Here is a 23,380-nt window from a genome sequence, read left to right as displayed (position 1 = left end):
CACTGGTTCAAAATAGTTCAAAAATGCCACAAATGGAAAAAGTACTGCAGGAAATACATCACACACACACACACACACACTCCCCAAGATATGTTTTATAGATGTACAGCACAATCTTATATACATCATAGGAGCCAACTCCTAGGGGCCAAGGGGGCTTTGGCCCACAAATAAAATATTTGAAGGGGCCAGGGCCCCCCAAGGTTGATGGGCATTGCTATTCAAATGTTGCTAGTGTGTCATGTCATGTGATCGATTGTGGGGTGGGGCTTACCTGGGCCCCCACAATATTTCATTCAAGTTGGCACCCTTGTTAATACGTATCTACTCAAAATAAGTCACAATAAAGTAAGTGAGACATTATCCCATATAAATGGGCACAGGACTGCATCTAAAAGACATGAAGCGAGATTTTGTTCCATACAGGATATATCAAGCTTGAACGCCTGTTTTGTAATCCAACCCAACAGGCAGGATGATAACAATGAACTTAATTGCCAATGGTTCGGAAAACAGGCACAAGACAAATGCATAGCGGAACATTTCCTGAAGAAACAGCAGGGCTAAACAGCAATACTTTTATGATAGGAATTTGTGTGTTAAGTCTCCAAGAGACACTACTCCATCTAGTAGCCTATGTATACTAAATCTTTTCAGCATCCACACACTGGTTTGTAGTCAAGTTCAAGTCTGACCTTAACAGTTATTTCATAATTTACCTGACATCAAGAGAATGAAAATTTCCTCTCTTCTGATATAAGAAAGTTGCAATATCTCATGATTCAAGTAGAAATCTTCTTTAGACCCTAGAAACAAAATCCAAAATGGTCCTTAAAACCATTGTGGTTAGAGATTCAAGCAGAATTCATATAAAGAAAGTTCTGAAGATTTTCTGGTGCTTATGGCATAAGCCAGCTGCCCCCCAAGAGAGCTTTCTGGTGAAAAACTTAAAATTCTGTTCTTTGCCGTATAAAATTATTTTACATGTTAACTAGATGAAGGCTGAAATACCAGACTGTATGTATTAGTAAAAGATGTTACAAATCTAGGATATGTAAAGTTAGTTATTTTTGAGAAGAAAAATTAAAAAGATTTAGACTTCTGTTTTTTTCCCAGGAAAATCCACTTTTAAAATGTAACTGCCTAAAGAAAATCCTAGGTCAATTCTGTCATGGGCTCCAAACATGGAGTATTGCTGGGTATTTAAGAGAAGCAACTCTTAAGAGTCTCCAATTCTCCTCTAGGACAGAAGTTCCTAGAAAGAACAAGAAGCACAGTGGACTGACGTATTAGCACCTCCTTTGCTTGCAATCAACTAGGAATGTTGGAGGCTGATCTCCTCAGTTTACTTTATTGTCAGGGCTTTTTTTCAGCCAGAACTCACTGGAACTCAGTTCCGACACCTCTCAGGTAGGCGCCATTGTCATTGTAAGAGAAAAAGGCAGGCATTCATGATGAGTTCCGGCACCTCTTTTTCTAGAAAAATAGCACTCCTTATTGTGAAACCTACTTAAAATCTAGTTCAAAGCCAAACCTTGTGAGGGTCTTGAGCAACCATAACTCTAAACATTGGAGGTGATGTTCCTATCATCCTTCTTACTAATACATTACCTCCACAGAGGTTATTGAAGTACACACTTTATGACATTTTGGTTGGTCTCGTAAAGCTATTGCCCTAATGAGGATTTTTGAATTTTTATTGTGGGCCAAAATGGACACTTTTGGTGTTAAAGCTGCTTTACCTTTCCCAGAATTACCTGAAATATTATCTAAAAGCATACAGTAGTCATGGAAAAGAGAGCACACAAGAGAAATAAGCATGAATTTTTGAATGAATGCACATCAAGACTGGGGAGAGGATAACACCCTACCAATGGAATAAACCTCAAGCCACAGATGCATTCAACTTTGGGGTTGTGGACAAGACAAAATCTGGCACCCAAAGATCAAAACCATCCATCAAAACCTTTTCCACTGTTGAGACTTCAGAAAACTTCCAAAAGATCACCCAATTCATACAACTGAAAATATATTACATAATCACTAGTGGGATAATATTCTTCATTTTTTACATGGAATTCCAAATTAAATTAAATAGGTCTGAATGCAAGAAATCAAGATTTAAAGTTAAGGACTAGATGTGCACATTAGACCAGACAAAAAAATACTTCGTCAAAGTATTTTCAAAACATTACTTTTACTAGATCAGATCAACGTGTTTAATAATTATGCTAATTACAAAAAAATAGTTCATTCCATTGTTTCACAATAGCAATTAACTTTTTAAAGGCACATATGCTCAGTAGGTAGACAGTCTGAGAAACATAATGGGTATTAACCAAGATGCAAGACCTTGTTCATACATCTAAATAAAAATACAATCCATACATAACTAATTTAATGTATGTGAAAAGTCCAAAATAGAGTTGTATATCCACGCACAAGTTAAAAACAAGATGTGTCTCCAAGCGAGTTTTACATACCCTGATCTAAGAGTATGGGCAGCACTCAAGTGACAAGTGTTGCTGAGCAGGTGATTTTCATAACTTTTTGTACTGCTTTTCAACTTTAAAATGAAAATATAAACCAAAGAACAAAAAAACCTATCAGATATGAACAGCAGAATCAAACAATTCAACTACCAAAGGAGGAACAGAAAAGAAAAGTTTTTAACCTGCCTCAAGAAAGAAAGAAAAGATAGTCATACAAATCTATGGGTGGATATAAAAACATACCAGGTCAGCAACAGAGAAGGCGCCATTTCTTGCAAAGATTAATCAAGCCTTCACATGTGATCTTTAGCACAGCTTTGTTAGTAGATGATGGTGATTTATTTTGTACCCTGCCCATCTGACTAGGCCACCGCAGCTACTCTAGGTGGCTTCCAACAGAATTTACAAATACAAACACACATAAGATATTAAAAACTTCCTGATACAGGGCTGCCTTCAGATGTCTCCAGAAGATGCTCCTTCAGGTATGCAGGGCCAAAGCTATTTAGGGCTTTAAAGGTCAGCACCAACACTTTAAATAGTGCTCGGAAACATACTGGGAGCCAGTGTAGATCTTTCATGACCGGTGTTACATGGTCTCAGCAGCCACTCCCAGTCACCTGTCTGGCAGCAGCATTCTGGATTAGTTGTAGATTCTGAGTCACTTTCAAAGGTAGAGCACATTGCAGTAGTTCAAGTGGGAGATAACTAGAGCATATACCACTCTGGTGAGACAGGGCACCGGCAGATAGGGTCTCAGCCAACATGCCAGATGGGGCTGGTAGATACCTGCCCTGGACACAGAATTGACCTGTGCCTCCATGAGCAGCTGTGAGTCCAAAATGACTCCCAGGGTGCTCTCCTGGTCCTACAATGCCACAGTTACCCCATTCAGGACCATGGAGTCCCCCACACCACCCACTGAACATGGGAGATAGTTAGTACTTTTGTATCTTTTCAAAACATGCCTGAATCTCTCCCTTCACCTGAATCATCTTTCATCTCTTGGTAGATTCTGCCCCTTTTGTAGGTGAGATGATCCTTTTTACCTAGATTCAGTCTGAGTTGAGATTGGAAAGGCTTGCAGATCAGATAAAAACATCATGCAGAACAAAGCTGCCCGCTCCCTGTCCCTCAGAAACAGTACTTCTGTCTTGTCAAGATGAAGCCTCAATACACTGACTGCCATCCATCCTACAACTACCTCCAGACACTCACACAGGATGTTCACAGCCTTCACTTAAGAGAGGTAGAGCTGGGTATCATTCACATACTGGTGAACACCCAGCTCAAATCCCCTGATGATCTCTCCCAGTAGTTTCATACAGATGTTGAAAAGCATGGGGAGGTGAGTGCCCAGGGGTCCGAACACTCATCTCCCAACATCACTTTCTGGATACGGCCCAGAAGGAGCAGTACCACTAGACCTATATGGTCCAGAAGGATACCATGGCCAATGGTGTCAATAGTTGCTGAGAGATCCAGCAGAACCAGGAAAGTTTTCACCTCTTTCCCTGGCCTGCAAGAGATCATCAACCAGTGTGACCAGGGCAATTTCAGTCCCAGGGTGGGGTCCAAATGGTCTTCATCCTCCAGACACGCTTGGAAGTATTCCACAACCACTCGCTCAATCACCTTGCCCAGGAATGGAAGATTTGAGACTGGGTGATGACTGGCTATAGTGGCCAGGTCCATAAATGGCTTTTTAAAAGAAGTGTTTTAATAACCGGCTCTTTAAGGGGTTCTGGGAAGACTCTCTTATAGAGGGAGGAATTAACACCCCCCCCCCCACACACACACACATACACACACACACATCCCATTGCTCAGCCCTGTCTTGCACACTATTATGAACCAGGACAGGCAAGTGTCAAGAAGACAAGTGGCATGTTTCACTGGTTACACTAGCAAGCAGCCTGTCCCCATCTTTGGGGGCAACAGGTCAGAAGGAGCAGTTATTCTGAGATAATCAAGACCCAAACAATTAGGAGTTTATAAAAAATGAAAACCAGCACTAGAATTGGGCTCAGAAATACCTTGCTTGCCATGATTTGTGAGAAGGGGGAGTGGAGGGTTGCCTCCTGCAATAGTTGATTTCATTGACTGCCACTTATTTGATAAGCCTATGCACTTATAACCCCAGCTGTTAAATTAGGCTGACAAAATTCCATTCACAGTGCTTTGTATGCACCTGATCCAGCAATACTGGAATCGGAAAAGTTGAACTTACCATGAAGTTCCTTACTGTTTGTGTTTATAGACCAGGCAGCATTTATCCTGCCTTTCTAATTGGTTCCTATTACTCACATAAGTTTACATCAAATAAACGCCTGCAATTCATAATACAAAATATATAACACCCAAACAATATAAAAATACTTTAAAAGGCAGAGTCAAAGACTTTGTGACCTATGTAGATAGAACACTCTCAGAGTCAAGGCTTTTACTTCAGTATCCTCCAGCAACATGAGGCACAAAACAGTGCCATTTTTCTAGAAAAAGAGGTGCTGGAAGTCACCATAAACACATCCCTTGTTCTCTTATAATGGCAATGGCGCCCACTGGAGAGGTGCCAGAGCTAAGTTATGGTGATGTTCCAGCTGAAAAAAAGCCCTGGACACAAAGGACAGTTACTAAAGCAGGAGCAAATAGCCAATCAGGGAATTAGGAGATGGGATAAAGTAAGGTGTCAGAAGGCAGAACAGAGGGGTTTCTTATGGAAACCTTGATCTACTCTGGCTATGAACCCTGTACTCACTGGAACTGAACTCAAGGATGGTCTGCCTGCCCTCCTACAATAGGGTTGCCAATTTTTTTGAGCCAAGCATATATGGAATGTTGAGCAACTGCCATGAGTGCTGCTTATAAAGATGTCTGACATGCCTTTTAAGACTTGGGTCAGAGCCCTTGATCTAAGACACCCTAGATAAAAGCCATCTATGATAGAAGCAAAGGAGGGAATAACTGGTTGACATTTGTGCCAGTGTTGGAGAACCTTACTTGTGGTTGCACAAAGTAAGGCCAACATATCTGTATCACTGCAGAGGAGCAAACCTCTTTCCAGCTCTGCAAGATCTGAACACCATGGTCTCTGTGGCTATTGTGAAGCCAACAGAATCACCTCCATCCCCAGTGTTCTCACCTTAAGGAGCACACTTGGAAAAACAGGGGGAAAGAAAACAAGCAGTCCTTTTGACCACAGAACCAATAAAGCATTAGGCACTTCTGGTTCTTAAAACCTGGTTGTTTACTCAAGCACCCCATCTGTTTATGATCACCCTGAAAACCTCTTGGTGGAGTCCATTCTTCCAATCTTTCTTCTGGCAGTTGAGCCAGTCTGTCTGAGTATTAAATATATTCTCATTCTCCACTGCAGTAGAAAGCTGATTCTTTTAAAACTGTGTAGTAGTCAAAACATGAAGCAGCGAATTTTTTTACTTGATGAGGAAACCATGGCAGACTAGACAATTGAAAGCAGTGTCCTTGATTCCCTTGACCTTCACTGGAGCTCTAACCAGAAAAATGCCCAACTATGAATATGCATGGAGCCTCTTGGTTCCTAGGCACACAACTAGGGCTGCAGTCAGCTTTGTAAAAGTCCCAGAAGAAGAAGGGAAGACAAAGAGATGAAGCCTTGAACTGCTTCATATCACACATAAAATGGGGAAAGCAGCTGAAACTGAAGCATAGAAATGCCCAAATTGAATTCTGCCTGGTCTACAAATGGCATGAAGTCCCTTGGGCAGAGTTCTGTGAGAAACTGAGGCTGAATCATGACAGGATGGTGTTGCTGTGGGTGAGAAATTTGGGGTGTAAGAATTGGGTAGACAGCCAGTTTTGGAAAGTGTCGCAATCTCCTTGAAGGAACTTGGGTACAGTGGTACCCTGGGTTACATACGCTTCAGGTTATAGACTCCACTAACCCAGAAATATTATCTCGGGTTAAGAACTTTGCTTCAGGATGAGAACAGAAATCATGCAGCGGCAGCGCGGCGGCAGGAGGTCCCATTAGCTAAAGTGGTGCTTCAGGTTAAGAACAGTTTCAGGTTAAGAACAGACCTCCAGAACGAATTAAGTTCTTAACCCGAGGTACCACTGTACTTGATTCAGTATTGTCACTGATTCCCCAAGTAGTATTAGTGACCTATTTTCAACTTTGGCTAGTTTGCTAGCTACAGCTGTACCTGGACAAGGGTAGCAATGCCACAATAATCCATGAAGGTAAGGGGGGAAATACAAGTTTTTAAAAATAAATCTTACCTTTCTTGCTGTACCCTTTACTTCAAAGATACACCAAGAATATCACACACACAGTGTAAAAGCAAAGATAAAAATAGAATATACATAAAAATACACCATCATGGATATACAATTTTTAGTCTTGTTGAAACTGGCTCATAGCAATCATCTAAGTGGATTTGCATTCTCTTGTACCTTATTATACTACTAACCAATAAATACACTCAATTCTTCCACAAAGAGATCAGATTGTCTTCCTTCTTTGACTCTTCCAATATTTATCAATTAACCCATATTCACAATATCCCATAATTTTTCCTCCAGTGCTCACTTTTTCCCAAATACAACAGATGATCAGTCTAGCAACTGTCAATAAATTCTGAATTCCCTACTTCCAATAATATTTGATGCTTTGTTAGCCCAAATAATTAAAGGATCCATTGGCAGACACTATTATCACTTCAATAACTTTTACTATGCCAGCCGAAGATTTCACAATCTTAGAGCAAGTCCAAAATACACCATATTTGTCCGTGTATAAGACGGTGCTTTTTGCTTAAAAAATAGGCAAAAGTTGGGTGTCGTCTTATACACGGATAGTGAATGCAGAGGGGAAATGTGTGATTAATGGCAGCAGCAACTGGGCGGGTGATTAGTGGCTGCAACAAGGCCTGCTGGCGATTAGCTGTGGCTATGATAATTGGACAGGTGACTGGCGGCTGTGGCGAGGTGGGAAGGCAATTGGCAGCTGTGGCAAGTGGGTGGGTGGGCTGTTGGTGGCAGTGAGCGGGCAGACAACTGGCGGCTGTGACAAGATGTGCGATCGGCAGTGGCTGTGGCAAGCGATCAGCAGTGGCAGGCAGGTGAGTGAGCGATTGGCGGAAGTGACCTCCCCCACCCCACCCCAAAAAGCTAAACAACTTAATTCCTTCATTTTGAGTTTTTTAAAAAATAGGGGTCGTCTTATACATGGGGGCATCTTATATACGGGAAAATACAGTACTTAACATTCCAGCATCAGCTGCCTTACATCTCCAATATAAATTACTTGCATCATAGATATGACTGAGTCATAATGGTATTAAATAAACAAAAGACGAATGTATAAAAACTTGCTTTAGGTCTTGAGCTGATTGTATAAGTGACATTTTGCCAAATCTAATTCCACTGACCCAGTAACATCTCATGTCCCACGTCTCCCTACCATTTACTTTGAGAAGTACAGGTAGAGACCATTTAGCGTCTGTTCAATTGACGCATGGCAGCCAACACATAGATAATTTTGGACCCAGAAAAGGACAGAACAAAATGGGCTTATGCATGCTCTCCCGATGCACGGGGAGTGCCAGGAACACAACACCCAGGCAAATTGGGGATTGCCTGTATTAAGTGTTATATAAATAATCTTAATGATTTTGTATAATTTGCTTAGTAAATTTTATGAGTTTCCTCTCATCAAATTTACAAATTCTATCCTTTCTCTAGCGGGACGCGGGTGGCGCTGTGGGTAAAACCTCAGTGCCTAGGACTTGCCGATCGTATGGTCAGCGGTTCGAATCCCCGCGGCAGGGTGAGCTCCCGTCTTTCGGTCCCAGCTCCTGCCCACCTAGCAGTTCGAAAGCACCCCTAAGTGCAAGTAGATAAATAGGTACCGCTTTATAGCAGGAAGGTAAATGGCGTTTCCGTGTGCTGCACTGGTGCTGGCTCGCCAGAGCAGCTTTGTCACGCTGGCCACATGACCCGAAGTGTCTTCGGACAACGCTGGCTCCCGGCCTCTTAAGTGAGATGAGCGCACAACCCTAGAGTCGGACACGACTGGCCCATACGGGCAGGGGTACCTTTACCTTTTTTTACCTTTATCCTTTCTCTAAACTGCCCATGTCTTACCAATAAGGTATTGGCTATATTTCTAAACTGCAAGTATTGATAAAAGAGAGGATAATTTTGTTGTATATCATTAACAATCTGATTGCAAGTTTTAACAGTACCCTCTTTAAATAACTTTCTGTGTTCAAAATGTCCATGAATCTTTCATAAATTAATATTATACCCCCCCCCAAAAAAATCTCTTCCTATATTTCTTCATTATGTTAAAGTTCTGTGAGAAGTGATAGTTCTGGACTTGATATATGTTTATATATACTTCAAAGATCTCATAAAGATTTGGTGCATGGATTTAATTTAATACCCTTATCAAATTTTGTGTAGTGTCAGTCTTTTTAAAAAATTCTGCTGAAACAATGAATTGTTCTAATATGATAGATCTGTCTGGGTGGCCCCATTGTGGTAAATTTGTAAGCACAAGTGCAACATATTATTTACTTAAAGAAGGGAAGGCTAGTCTACCATTCTTAAAATTTGATCATTTTTGCAACAACTTTTGAGCTTTTTTCTTAACCCAAACAAAATACTGCCAGCTAGTAATTATTTTATAATTTATTCCTAATGGAAAATTTAAACGAAAGCATCTCTGGAAGCACTAACATTTTAATAGCCACTATTTTGCCCATCCATGAAATTTCCATTTGGGTCCAATGGACTATTTCTTTCTTATCTCCACAACTAATCTGTCATGAATATACTTTGCACGCCGAGGAAGTAAAGCAATCCAGAAGGGGGGCAGGACCTATGACTTACATCAAATAGGAAACACCCCCCCCCCACGGGACTGGAGTGCTATGGCACTAGCCCCCACCTGGGAATCTGGGCCAAAGCAGCTCCATTCAGCTTCCTTTAACAGGATATCCCTTTCCTTCAGAGGGGCATGCAAAGGTTACAACCTCCCCTCTGACCAAGACTTACCCAATGTCTAAACCGCCAAAGTTGTAAAGATTGTTACGAGGGAGGCAAAACCACTAGGAGATAGCCAATTTGCTGGATGGGAAATTCTTGCCCGGCCTCAATTACAATGACCAATGATGTCCATAGCAAGGTCAAGCACAGAGCAGAACACAAGGAGAGGAGGGGTGGGAGATCTGGCAACAAGTGGACAAGGGGCAGGGGCAACCCTTCTTATATACTCCAGGAACAGATCCAAGCAAAGCCTGCAGGCTCAGCTGGGCCTGTCCCTTGGTCTCGGACAGCCCCCTAGCCTGCCTGCAATAGGCCAATTTGCGGGCAGCCTTGTATCCACAGCCAAGGCTGTCAAGGTAGGCTGCAAGCCTCCAAAGGCCAGCAACTGCTGCCAAAAGGCACCCTATCACTGGATTGTGTTGGGAGAGTGGCAATGGCCCCCAACACTGCTGTGGCTGGAAAGGGCAAGCATACTTACTACATCTCCTAAATTTTGCATTTTTAATATATTCCCAGATATTTAATTAGTAAGTTTCTCTATGGATACTTAGGGTGCTATTCTAACCTGTTTATTCATATTCAAGCCCTCACAAATTCAATGTTCAGATTTTGTTGAATTAGTCTTATATCCATATGCCATGCTAAATTCATTAATTAACATAAGTACAATCTCAAATGATTTTTTTCTGGATCTCTTGCAATCAATCACTGCTACATTATTTGCATAAAGATTAATGTTGATTCTTCTCTCCCTATTGTTACTCTCTTAATTGTTCTATCTAGTCTAAAAGCTTCCGCTAATGAGTCTACAGACAATGCAAAAACTAATCAGGACAAAGTGCATCCTTATTGGGTTCCTGTATTCATTTGGAATGGGTCAAAACTTGTTCCATTCATGAAGATGCAAGCATTTGGGTCAGCATATATTAGCTCAATCCAGGCAGTAAAATCTCCATTCAATCTGATTTGATCTTACCACTTGATAAAGAAACTCCCACTGCAAACAGCTGAAGACTGGATTTGTTGATTATACGCAGGAATGAGGTACAAGCTTTTGGCATCTTGCAAAGGTAGATCACTACAAATTAGCTATATGGTCTACCACTGTCTTCCTTTTCTTTTTCTAGTGCTTATTGTTTAGTAGATATTAAAAATGCTTGCTTGTCTTTTTCCTAAATGGATGAGGATGCTACAGTTTTACTACAGGGTTTTCCCCCATGCAAACAACTTGCAGAGACATCACTTTTATACAAATGTTTTGTTTTCCACAATACAGAAAACAGAGGAACTCCATGTTCTTGAGGACTAAGCTGAAGTGATTACCTTGCATTGTATCCAACACTGCAGCTCTGCTAACACAAGGGACTTCCTTGTGCCCAATGGAACTTTCTCTTCCTCTCAAGCTTCCCAAACACCCTCAGAATCAGTTTCAGGATTGGAAGATGCTCTGGAGCAAATTTTGATTTCCTCTCCTTCTCTGTGCCCCCAAAGTCACATTGCATCAACACAACCCACTGGCACAGCACTGGATATAATCCCTTACTTTTTTGTTAAAAGCATCATGGAAAGTATAAAAATAATTTAGCTATGAAATTAATTGGTGCCTAAAAACAAAACCTTGAAAACTTATTTACTGAAACAAAAGGTTGAGGTACTACAGCTATTGTGGAAAATAATTAAAGATCTAGAACTCTTCTGAATACGCAACGTGATACGTTCTCTGCTACTACTAAAACAAACTCAGGAACAAACACACTAGATATCATTTTACTAACATTAACTCTCATGCAGTATCAAAGTTTTTAATATAAGATTTATTATGACCAGAGCTTCGGCAAGTGCATAATGATTATTTGTGGAGTTCTAGATCAGTGGTTCCCAAACTTTCCCCCACAGATTTAAAAATTGTTCATGGACTTAGCAGACCACTTTATTATTTCTCTGCCTGCTGCAGCAATTGTAGTATGCTATGCTATATATATTGCATGATATTTCAAACATCCCAAATGCAGTTTGTGGACCACAGGTGGTCCAAGGACCACAATTTGGGAACCCATGTACTTGATTGCAATTTTCAAGTTACTATAAAATATGCATATGCTATTAAGCCAACAGCATGTAATTCTACTCATCTAGTTTCTAAGGTCTAAAATTTTCCATCATCAATTACACTCAACATATGTAAGCAAGTTCCATGTGTTGGATTCCTGAAAAAGGAAGCAAGGACTGTCTACCATCTGTTCTAATGAGAAGGGAGGGCTGGACAGTTCCTGCTTGTTCTCGCCTCTTCCCTGGTTGCAGGGTATTGCTGAGGCACACTGACTCTTAGCAACACTGGCAACAGATCAAGATCATTCCCTCCAGAGACGACGAAGTCACAAATACACATATTTTATAAATTGTATTTATGTAGGAAAACAGTTTTTGTTTAGCCATCCTTAACCTGCATGGCTAAATAGCTGAAAATATTTGTTGTATCACCAGCATGGCAGAGATCGTGGCAGTGTGATTCAATACCACATATTAACTAGCAGCAGGACCAATACTTCATAGGCTATCAATATAGCTCTCTTCATGAGTAGACACAACTGATGAAGTCTCAGCACATGTGAGTTCTCTTTCCTACTGCAAATAGTCCTTCAGACACAAACTGTGGTACTTGCAACATTCATGGACAGGGCAGGAACACATCACAAGATACTTTTCTAGACTTCTAGAATTATAAGCAAAACAATCTGGGATTCTGCTCAGGCTTGACTCCACCTAATTTCATGATACATCTAGTTAAAACACTCTTGGCATAAAAGTTCATAGAAGCTTCCAACAGGGTTGGGCTGTGCCACACAATAGAGTTGATGTGGAAATTCATTCAGTTCGCATTTTAATGCAAACCAACCAAATTTGCACTTCTCAAAACAATCCACAAAATGAAACATACTTTGGAATCTGTACTTTTCAATTTTGCAATGCAAAAAGTGTAATGTGAAAATGTGTACAAAAGACACAGAGGAAAATGCACAAAAATACAGAGATTAGGGAAAACAATGTATAAAATTGCGAAAACTGCTTGCAAAAATGTGTATTGTGGAAAATGCACACAAAAAGGTGTACAGGTTTTCAATAGAAATGTTTGTAAAAAGTTTGCAAACTGATATAGAAATAAACTGAAGTTTGGGAAAATGAGAAACAGAAACAAAAATTGCAATTTGATCACCTGTAGTTCCTTCCACCTATGATTCTTCAATACAGGAAGAGCTGTAGGACATGCTTATGGGTAAGATGTTTTTAAAAAGTAAGTTACTGGAACCTTATTCCACTAAATAAGATTTAAATCAAGAAGTGAGTAAGTCTCAATTCTGCAGGAAAATTAGAAAGCATTATCTGAATAGCACTTGGGAGATAGAGGAAATGAATATTTGAACTTAAGTGGTATGCTAGCATGCTTGCGGTTAGCTTTCAGTAACTCATTCCTATATAGTAAGGAATTAGTATGACACTGAAAATAATGGTTAATTTCTGGATGTCAACTCTTTATTTCAGATGTCAGAGTAGGTAGATGAATTTCTATTATTTTAGATAAAGGAGATACATACATTCTAGAGAAAGGAGATACATTTGTCTTGAAAATGTGTATATATGTAGAGAAGAATCATAACCCTAAATTATGCCAGCCCCTGTGGGAAACTTACTATTTAATGGGGACAGAGTTTCAACTTGTGGGGGGTTGTTTTAAAGTGTTCTAACCTGGGAATTAACTGTTTTAACTTGCATTTATTTTTTTTCAGTTTACCTTTTTACATTAGTTATGTGTATACCTTATTTTGTTTTAAGGGGGAAAGGACAGGGCTGCCAAGGAGTGGGCCCCAGTCAACAGAATGGCTGGGGCAGGTTCTACTAGAGGGAATGCATTCAGACACCCGATCTCAGCGATCACAGGTAGGAGAAGGAGTTACACTAGGACCAGACCATGTAACTACCGGGGCGGCAGGTTTAGTCATTGTTTGAAGACCATCCCTGCCTCTGGGTCTGGTCCTGACCAGAAGGATACAGGTATCAACAAGGGTGACCCCCATGACCTTAAGCTGCTGCTGTGCAATGCCATGTCAATGATTCACAAGACCACTGCCATCCATTAATTGATCGTGGGTGGAGGAACTGACCTGGCATGTATAACAGACACTTGGCTGGACATGGCAGACAAGCCTGTTCTGCAACCAAGGTCATGTGGGCAGGGAGGCAGGGGGCAGTGATTTTTAGGAAGTCATTAGCTTGTGCCAGGCCTCCTATTGGGGAGACCCAGTTTTCTGAGCGCATGTTCTGGAAGTTGGGCAATAGGGGCAGTACAGGATTCCTATTGGTGTACTGACTTCCCCGCTGCACCAAGGATTCCCTGCCCAGCTGCTTCAGGTCATGTCGGATGTTCTCCTCGGGACACCAGACTGGTGGTCTTACGGGATTTAAACATCCATGCCAACACGACTTTACAAGGGGCTGCTCAGGATAGTGGAAAGCATGGCTTCCATGGGACTGTCCCTGAATACGTTTGGCCCAACACATAGCTGTGGACATGTCTTAGACCTGGTGTTTATGTCTATGGACATGGGTGATCTGACACTAAGTTCCAGTGAAACCAAAGAAGTGCCATAGTCAGATCACTTCCTGGTGCAACTAGACATCTCAGTGACCTTTGCCCTCAAGGGAGGTGGGACTGATTTGAATGGTCCACCCCTGCCACTTAATGGATCCAAATGGCTTCCAGAGAGTGGTATCCCATGCTGATGGCCTTTCAGCCAATTCCCTTGTGGCCTGCTGGAATGCAATGTTAACCAAGGCTACCAACTATCTGACTCCAAAGTGCCCTCTCCAATTGCATGGAACCCAGATGGACCCACGGTTTCCTGCAGAGCTGAGGGTGATGAAACAATTGCTGAGATGGCTAGAGCACCAGTGGCGAAAAACTCTTTCTGAATCAGAACAAACACAGGTTAGAGCTCTAACCTATTGCCTACTAAGTGGCGATAGTGACGGCGAATAGGACCTTCTTTGCCGCCTCTATTAAATCTGCAGAAAATAGTACCAGGAGACTCTGTGAGGTGATTTGTAGTCTAACAGAACTACCTTTGCCATTGGGGTCTGGTGAGGATCCCAAGATGTTCTGCGATGATTTTGCAAAATAATAACAACAATAATGCAGATAAACTTTGTTCAGATTCAGAAAGAGGTAGACTCCACCATGGTAGCAGGGCTGGGGTGGGAGAGTGCGAGTGTTCTGTCAAGTCAAGTTGTATGTGATCAATTTCAACCTGTTGCCTCCTAGGATCTGGACAGGCTGCTTGCACAAGTGAAACGGACCACCTGCCTCCTTAATCCCTGCCCATCCTGGCTCATAAAAGCAAGCCAGGAAGGCTGGACAATGGTCTCCATGGCGTGGTGAATGCTTCCCTCTGTGCGAAGGTATTCCCAGACCCGCTAAGGAAGTAGTTATTGAACCACTTCTTAAAAAACCATCACTGGAGGCGGCCATTATGGCCAATTATCACCTGGTCTCAAATCTTCCATTCCTGGGCAAGGTGATTGAGTGGGTGGTCAGTGAACAACTCCAGGCATGCAGACCATTTGGATCGCTTCCAATTCGGATTCAGACCCCACCATGGTCACACTGGGTAGTGATCTCTCGCAGGCCAGGGAAAAGGTGAAAACTGTTTCCTGGTTCTACTAGATCTCTCAGCAGCTTTTGATACCATTGGCCATGGTATCCTTCTGGACCATATAGGGGGGCTGGGAATTGGGAGCACTGTTATGCAGTGGTACTGCTCCTTCTGGGCATGTCCAGAAAGTGGTGTTGAGAGATGAGTGTTCGGACCCCTGGGCACTCACCTCCCCATGCTTTTCAACATCTGTATGAAACTACTAGGAGAGATCATCAGGGGATTTGGGCTGGGTGTTCACCAGTATGTGAATGATACCCAGCTCTACCTCTCATATAAATTGGAACCAGTGAACATCCTGTGTGAGTGTCTGGAGGTAGTTGTAGGATGGATGGCAGTCAGTGTATTGAGGCTGCATCTCGACAAGACAGAAGTACTGTTTCTGAGGGACAGGGAGCGGGCAGGTGTGGGGGACCCCCTGGTCCTGAATGGGGTAACTGTGCCCCTAAAGGACCAGGTACGTACCCTTGGGGTCATCTTGGACACACAGTTGTCCATGCAGACGCAGGTTAATTCTTTGTCCAGGGCGGCTATCTACCAGCTCCTTCTGGTATGTTGGTTGAGACCCTATCTGCTTGCTTCTCCCCCCCCACCAGCCTCCAGACCAGGTCCAGGAATAGCGGGGTGGCGGCGCTCCGCCTCCCCGCTCTCCCCCAAGCTTGTGGGGCTGGCAGGGGGGCAAGCAAGCTTGCTTCTCCCCCCCGCCAGCCTCCAGACCAGGTCGGGGAATAGCGGGGTGGCGGCGCTGCGCCTCCCCGCTGTCTCCCGAGCTTGTGGGCTGCAGGCTGCTGCCCGCAAGCCTTGCGAGCCCGCGGGACCTCCCGCCGGGCTTGCAAGGCTTGCGGATAGCTTCCTGAAGCCTGGAGAGCGAGAGGGGCCGGTGCGCACTGACCCCTCTCTCTCTCCAGGCTTCAGCGAAAGCCTGCATTCGCCCCATAGGATGCACACACATTTCCCCTTCATTTTTGGAGGGGAAAAAGTGCGTCCTATAGGGCGAAAAATACGGTACATGCTCTAGTTATCTCCCACTTGGACTAATGTGCTCTACCTTTAAAGGTGATTCAGAAACTACAACTAATCCAGAATGCTGCTGCCAGACAGGTGACTGGGAGTGGCTGATTGGACCATGTAACGCCAGTCATAAAAGTTCTATACTGGCTCCCAGTATGTTTTCACGCACTATTCAAAGTGTTGGTGCTGACCTTTAAAGCCCTAAATCACTTTGGCCCAGACACTAAGGTACAGCCTTGAGGGCCTTCTGGTGGTTCCCTCAATGCGAGAAGTTACAGGGAACCAGACAGAGGGCCTTCTCGGCAGTGGTGCCCTATCTGTGGAACGTGCTCCCATCAGATGTCAATGAGATAAAGAATTACACATCTTTTAGAAGATATCTGAAGGCAGCCCTGTATCAGGAATTTATTAACATTTGATGTTTTATTATGTTTTTATATGTGCTGGAAGTTACCCACAGTGGTTGGGGTATTGTTGTTGCTGTTATTATTATTAAACCATGCTCTAGTGGCAGAAGCAGGAAGGTACAAAGTACACTTCAGGCTCTTCTCTTTCTCCTATTCCATTCACATATCCAGGACTATGACTTGTGTGAAGTTTAGTTTCACTTACCAAAAAACATACTATGTTGTTACATGCAAATCTGAGATAGTTTAAAGCTCAAACTCTCATCAGCTTCACAAACCAGCTTCATAAACTTTAATCTAACTTTTTAGAAACTAACCTGTTTGTTTTCAAACACGATCTCTGGTCTGCCTGCAAAAACAAGTCAGGTTTGTGGGAAGCTAATCTAAATTCTTCTAGTCCTCCTCCTGTCTGACTGAGAGAAGGAAAAGTGTTTATTTTCCCTCAAAAATTTCATATTTGGAAAATATTCCAGTGTTAAGATACTTCATATACTGATTTGGTGCTAAAGTGTCATTCACACTGAAGAATACAGAAAGTATAAATAAATTCTGAGGCTCTTTTTCAATGCTGCTCTTTCCAACACTAATGTTTATATAAGATAATTCAAAAAGAGTCCATTTTAAACTAAATATACCTTTATAGCACTGTAAATGCACTTACCCTTCCAATCTGACATCAGGTAAAGATCTATTGAGTGCAATCCTTTCACTTGCCATTAAATTAAACTGGTTAATTTTAAACATTTCCTTCATTTTTTCTTGGTCCTCTTTAGGAATGACAACAGGTTTCCCCATTTCTCCAGGGCCTTCATGAGGCTTTTGTACAAGTTCTGGAACTAAAAAAAAAAGTTTGTATTAAAAAAAGAATTTAAAAGGAACTTAACATCTGTATGTACACTGGTATAACAGTTACAGTAACCCCATTAAAAAAAAATCCACTAAATGGAAAGACATTTTAGAAGAGAATAGAAAATGGGGTTTAAAATTGTATGAGATAGAAAATAAAAGCATCAATTCTCTAGAGCAGGCTTATATAACTCACTCTGATTTTGCATACAGGCTATTCTGTAACAATTGTTGTAAAATAACATACTGATTATGACACGTGTATGACTGAAGATGAAAAGATGAACCAAAGCAAATTAACAAAATGAAAACATAATAGATACTCAAGTAGTTTGCCTGCCAATATATAAATGTTAAGCAGCTCTTCTTCTTTGGCAATCACTCGTAGCCAAGTAAGATTGTCTTCCATGAAAACGCTTTTAACTATGTGTGTCCATAGGTGACTGTGGAGGCCAACTCTGGATCCACACGTCCTTCCACAGTGGGGACATAGGTTTCCAGGCAGGAGTTGATTATGGTGAGGGTTTGCCAAATGTGCCTTCCTCATAGCACGTTTCTCCCTTTCATCCTGAGTTCGAGCGTCTTCAAAGTCTACAACACCTTTGGTAAAGGCTGTTCTCCATCGAGCTTGCAGGCCTGTGTTTCCCAACTGTCAGTGTTTATACTACATTTTTTAAGATGTGCCTTGAGAGAGCCTTTAAACCTCTTTTGTTGACCACCAGCATTACGCTTTCCATTTTTAAGTTCAGAATAGAGTAGTTGCTTTGGAAGACGATAATCAGGCATCCAAACAACATGACCAGTCCAATGAAGTTGATGTTGAAGAATCATTGCTTTGACACTGGTGATCTTTGCTTCTTCTGGTACATTGGCATTTGTTCACCTGTTTTCCCAAGTGATATGTAAAAATTTTCAGGGACACCTTTGATGGAATCTTTCAAGGAGTTGGAGATGGCATTTATAAGTGGTCCATATTTCACAAGCATACAGTAAGGTAGAATAGCTTTGTAAACAAGCATATTGGTTTCCCTTTGAATGTCCCCGTCTGCACTTCAATCAGGAGAAAGCTGCACTCACAGAGCTCAGGTGATGCTGGATTTCAGCATAATAACTGTCCAGGTAGGAGAAGTGGTCCTCACTTTCCAACACTGCATGACTAAGTTGGATTTGTGGCACTGCAGAGGGGTTGTTTTGTGTTTATTGGTGCAGCAGTTTGGTTTTTGGGATGCTGAACGATAGGCCAAGCTTTTCGTAAGCTTCTGCGAAGATATTTAGGGTAGTTTGGAGGTCATCCTCTGAGTGTGCACGCACTACATTGTCATCAGCATACTGAAGTTGTACAGTCGTACCTTGCAAGTCGAACCAAAGCATGGAAACCAAAGCACAGCTTCTGATTGGCTGCAGGAAGCTCAGGAAGCTGCGGAAGCCCCGTCAGAGTTCGGCTTCCAAAAATAGCTCACAAACCGAAACAGTCACTTCCGGGTTGGTGGTGTTCAAGAGCCAAAACATTCGAGAACTAAGCTGTTCAAAAACCAAGGTACAAAAACCAAGGTACAACTGTATGATGGAAGTTACAGTAACCTTACTCTTTGTTTTCAGCCTACTCAGATTAAAGAGCTTTCCATCTGTTCAATATATGATTTCTACTCCGGTGGGGAGTTTCCCTTCGAAAAAGTGTAAGATCATAGCAATGAAAATAATGAATAGCGTTGGGGCAATAACACAACCCTGTTTAACACCTGATCCCACTGTGAATGGTTCACTTTGAGAGCCACTGTTATCTGCGATTGTTGCCATTATATTATCCTGGAGGAGCCGAAGGATGTTCACAAATTTATCTGGGCAGCCGATTTTCAGGACAGTCTACAGGGCATTACGGTTTACAGTGTCCAAGGCCTTAGCCAGGTCAATAAACAACACATTCAGAGGTTGGTTTTGCTCTCTGCATTTTTCTTGAAGCTGTTGAGCGATGAAAATCATGTCCACTGACTGTCCCCCTAGAAGGCCGAAAACCATTTTTGGATTCAGGACGGGCAGCCTCAGATATAGTTTGCTAAGAGACTTGCAAGAATTTTGCCAGCCACAGCTAATAAAGAGATGCCTTAATAGTTTCTGCAATCCATTCTATCACCATTTTTAAAAAGGTTGAGAATTTTGGCATCCATAACGTCTGCCGAGATCTCCTCTCTCTCCCAGATTTTTTTGATGAGCTTGTGAAGTTGTTGTGCAAGTTCAATTCTGCCCACTTTGAAGCAGGTATCCCATCAGGTCTGCTGGTTTTGTTGTTTTTCATTTGGTTAATAGCTGTGCACAACTCTCCCAGATTTGGAGATACTGCAAGCTCATCTCTAATTTGTTTTTGCAGAATTTGTATGGGGACCTCAGCAGCTACTGGGGAGTTGCAGTTAAGAAGATGCTGGTAATGTTCTTTCCAGCGGAGTGCAATAGCTTCTGTATCTTTTAGAAGTGTGGTACCATCTGTTGCGTGTAGAAGGCATATGCCATGATTTATTGGCCCATAGATGGTCTTTGTGGCTTTAAAGAAGCTCTGCATCCTGAGTGTCGGCTAAGTGCTGGATCTCTACCTTTTTTAAATCCACCAGGTGTTCTTTAGTTCTCTGGTTCTTCCTTGAACCTCAGCCTTAGCCTTAGCGTTGGCATAGGTTTTTTTCTCAGTGGCGCAGTTTCTATCTCTTTGCCAGATCTGAAAGGGCTTCCTTTTCTTGTCAGTAACGTGTTCAATCTCACTGTCATTCTCATCAAATCAGTCTTGGTGTTTCTTAGTTTGGTATCCAATAGTTTGTTTACAGGCTGCAATAATGGATGTTTTTAGCTTGGTTCAGTGTTCCTCAATGTTATCAGGGAATTCTGAAAACAGATGGTCCTTGAGAGACGTTTGGAAGCAATCCCACTTAATAGATGTTGAACGGCTTGAGTGTTCATTTTGCACCTTGGTTTCCTTCCTTGGGGCTTAGCCATTGTGGTACGTATTAATCAGTGATCTGTCTAGCAATCGTCAGCACTCGTCATAGCTCTGGTAAGGAACACATCACAGCAATCTTCAGCTCAGACAATTACATAGTCTAAAGAGGTGCCAGTGGTTTGACCAAGGATGCCTCCATGATCTTTTAAATTTATTTTTTTGTCGAAAGAACAATATAGCACATATAGTCAAAAATAAAAGTAAAATTCCGTTCTGGTTACTGTTGCCAATTCCTGCTTTCCCAATAGTCCCAGGCCACAGATCGAAATCTTGCCCAACTCTTGCATTAAAATCACCCAAGATAATTTTATCCTCCTAAAGGCATCTCTGATAGGATGGTATCCAGCTGAGAATAATTGCTTTCTTTAATGTCTTCATCGGCATCCAGTGTTGTGCATATGGCCAGTTTTATTCGAAGGGTTGAAAGTTGCTCATTAATGCCGGTAGGGACTTCTGACAAGAGCTTCACAAGATCGTTTTTGATAGCAAAGCCTATTCCATGTATTTGACGTTCTTGTTCAGGTAGACCTTTCCAAAAGAATGTGTAGCCTCCTTTTTCTTCCTTGTCCCTCTCCTGCTCTTCAAGTTTCTTGAAGCACTGCAATATCCATGTTAAAACGTCGCAACTCTCTTGCAAGGATGGCAATATGATGGCAGTACTGCATTCAAGACACTCATTATCTGTTATCCAACAAAGTCCGTATATTCCATGATCAAATTTCGACTGTCTTTTACGACTGCTGGGTTGTAACCCCATTGGGCATGGTAATCCAGTCAGGGGAAAATGGGAGGCAGTCTATGTTTAGGGCACCTTTTCTAGTCCCTCCCCCTTTTCGGGTGAGCAGAATGGATCCTAAATAGGACTGTTCAGTCATGAATACAGCTGCTGAGCTACTCAACTTGAGTCAGAGCGACTGAATCTGTATCCACCGCCCATGGGCTGGTTCATGATTAGGGGCTTCCAGATTTCACAGTCCTGCCCCCGTTACCATTTGCCCATCACAATGGGATTTTTTTGGGGTTGGGTTGGGTTTTTGGAAGACGCCTGCACGTGAGTTTGTTTTATGTTTGTAAATCAGTGCACGGTGACCAACACACAGCCTTGGTGGTAAGGCTCTATTCCGATGGCATGAGAATCACGATGACCGGTAGATTCTTATCTGCTGCAGCCTTCATCTATCTTCACAGCCGTTGTAACATACTGCTTGTTATCTTCCGCCTGTTCTACCACTGAGGACTTCTTGGATCGTTCTTTGTCTTGCTCCTCCCCTTTCACCTTACCACCTTGGGTGACCCTGCTGGGAGTAGAGACTCCTGACGGCTTCGCTCACAAGGGTCATAGGAACGTTAAGCCCACTCACCACAACAAGGTGATAATCCAGCTGCGTTGATCAGCGTGCACTAATTTACAGACCTAAAACAAATTCCCACACAGGTGTCTTCCAAAAACCCATCCCGTTAAGAAGGAATTGTCTACTGGCCTGAGGGGTCTGATTCTGTGTTCAGATTACTCTCAAAGCTATTAATCTCCAGTCATCTCAATTTGCATCAAGCCATTGTGCAATGACACTGCTGTGTGACACACCTTTGTCATGTTTCAGGTTTTTCTTACCAACCTATTAATTTCCAGTCATCTCATTAGTGTCTGCAACACCTGTCTAGTTCAGACAGTAGCCATACTAGTGAACTGGGCCAGTGTCTTAAGCATGAAAGCTGCTTTTTTACAATAAGTAAGTGAGGGTTTACACCTGAAGTTTAGTGTCTAGAAGAGAGCAAAGCAGTTTAGATGAAATGTAGGAAACACAAGGGAGGGCAGAAGATGGAGTGGGTGGGGGGTGGTGCCATAGGGGAAAGAATGAGATGATGGTGTTTACTGGGGAAGAAAGAGCCATATGGGGCCAAAGTAGAGCTGAACAGGCCCCAAGGTTCTGCACCACCTACATAAAATTATAGGGCTGGATGGGACCATAGCTTATTCTGCCCTCCTCTCCCTCCCACTATTATTCTCATTTTTTGAGAGCCAGCAATCAAATGTTAGTTCAGTGTATCCAAGAAAAATCTGTGCATGCGTTTCTCAACCAGCTGTTAAAATGCTTTTGAAATGAAAGAAATGCAAACAGTCCCTGATACCACATAAAAGGTCTACTGTTCAGTGGGCGGGGGGGAACCACACTAATTCTGGTCCAGTTAATTTAAGAAGAAAACAAGCACACATTTCTCCTATCTGTTGTAGTCTTAACCTGGCCATTACTTCACTTATTTTATGCGGTATTTGAAAAACTTAATCTTTGGTCACTAAATACTATTAATACTTACCATCTCCAGGCGGTAGGCCTCTCTCTTTTTTCTCATCACATTTGTTGCATTCGCTGAAGTAAAGTAACAAAAACATATCCAGAAGGACCCAAACCAGTGAGGTGGCAAGGACCACCTTACAATACGCAAATTTTCTCATGGCACTTTAAGTCAAAAACAAAAATGAAGTGTATATTGAAGTCAGTGACGCTGCTTTAATCCCATTTCAGAGATCATGTTCCACATCTATGGAGAAAAAAAAGAAAAGAGTTACAAAGGATCTAAGGAATAAAGTATCCTTCTCAAAATATAACAGACAAGTTTAATGCACTCAAGTATGATTATTAAATAGATGCAATGTGAAGTGCTTCAAGCATAGGAACTCTAGTGAGCCAGATCTTACCGAAAATGACAATTCCATTCTCAGTAGAACTCCTCCCCAAAGCAAAATGGGCTGTAATTGAAATCTGGTGTCTCATTATCCTAAAACTACCCAGAGTATGGTAGCTCTAAATAAAAATGTAGGGGAAAAATACTTGAGCTTATGTACTCCAAGAAGGGCATCCAATAGCATTGTTTTCATTACTGCATGAGCCAGCTCTTCCA

At 42.1% G+C, this 23,380-nt stretch overlaps 1 protein-coding gene and 2 long non-coding RNA genes across 11 annotated transcripts in view; 1 reads left to right on the top strand and 2 right to left on the bottom strand.

The window, feature by feature from the left end:
• The window catches only part of LOC308460620, a 428,649-nt gene that overhangs the window by 276,257 nt on the left and 129,012 nt on the right, over positions 1 to 23,380 (bottom strand). The gene's annotated exons all lie outside the window — the stretch shown is intronic.
• Positions 1 to 23,380, bottom strand: part of GALNT1 (polypeptide N-acetylgalactosaminyltransferase 1) — a 60,094-nt gene that overhangs the window by 21,017 nt on the left and 15,697 nt on the right. The window contains exons 2-3 of one of the 2 annotated variants that reach the window (XM_080976792.1): positions 22,796 to 23,020; positions 17,312 to 17,486 (exon numbers count right to left, since the gene is read on the bottom strand). In XM_080976792.1, the coding sequence (XP_080832918.1) occupies positions 17,312 to 17,486; positions 22,796 to 22,934 (314 nt within the window). In that variant the 5' untranslated portion in view covers positions 22,935 to 23,020. Of the gene's footprint in view, positions 1 to 719; positions 807 to 17,311; positions 17,487 to 22,795; positions 23,021 to 23,380 lie in introns of those variants that run through there. The other variant, XM_080976793.1, reaches the window with a different exon arrangement.
• The window catches only part of LOC308460613, a 102,588-nt gene that overhangs the window by 70,580 nt on the left and 8,628 nt on the right, over positions 1 to 23,380 (top strand). The window contains exon 6 of one of the 8 annotated variants that reach the window (XR_013978630.1): positions 471 to 701. The exons of 6 other annotated variants lie outside the window; for them this stretch is intronic. This is a non-coding gene — a long non-coding RNA (uncharacterized lncRNA). Of the gene's footprint in view, positions 1 to 470; positions 702 to 23,380 lie in introns of those variants that run through there. One more of the 8 variants, XR_013978631.1, reaches the window with a different exon arrangement.

This window comes from Podarcis pityusensis, assembly GCF_964106645.2.
Source record: "Podarcis pityusensis genome assembly, chromosome: 13".
Lineage (NCBI taxonomy): Eukaryota > Metazoa > Chordata > Lepidosauria > Squamata > Lacertidae > Podarcis > Podarcis pityusensis.
The sequence above is the reverse complement of the archived record's forward strand: the minus strand, read 5'-3'. Positions and strand labels throughout refer to the sequence as shown.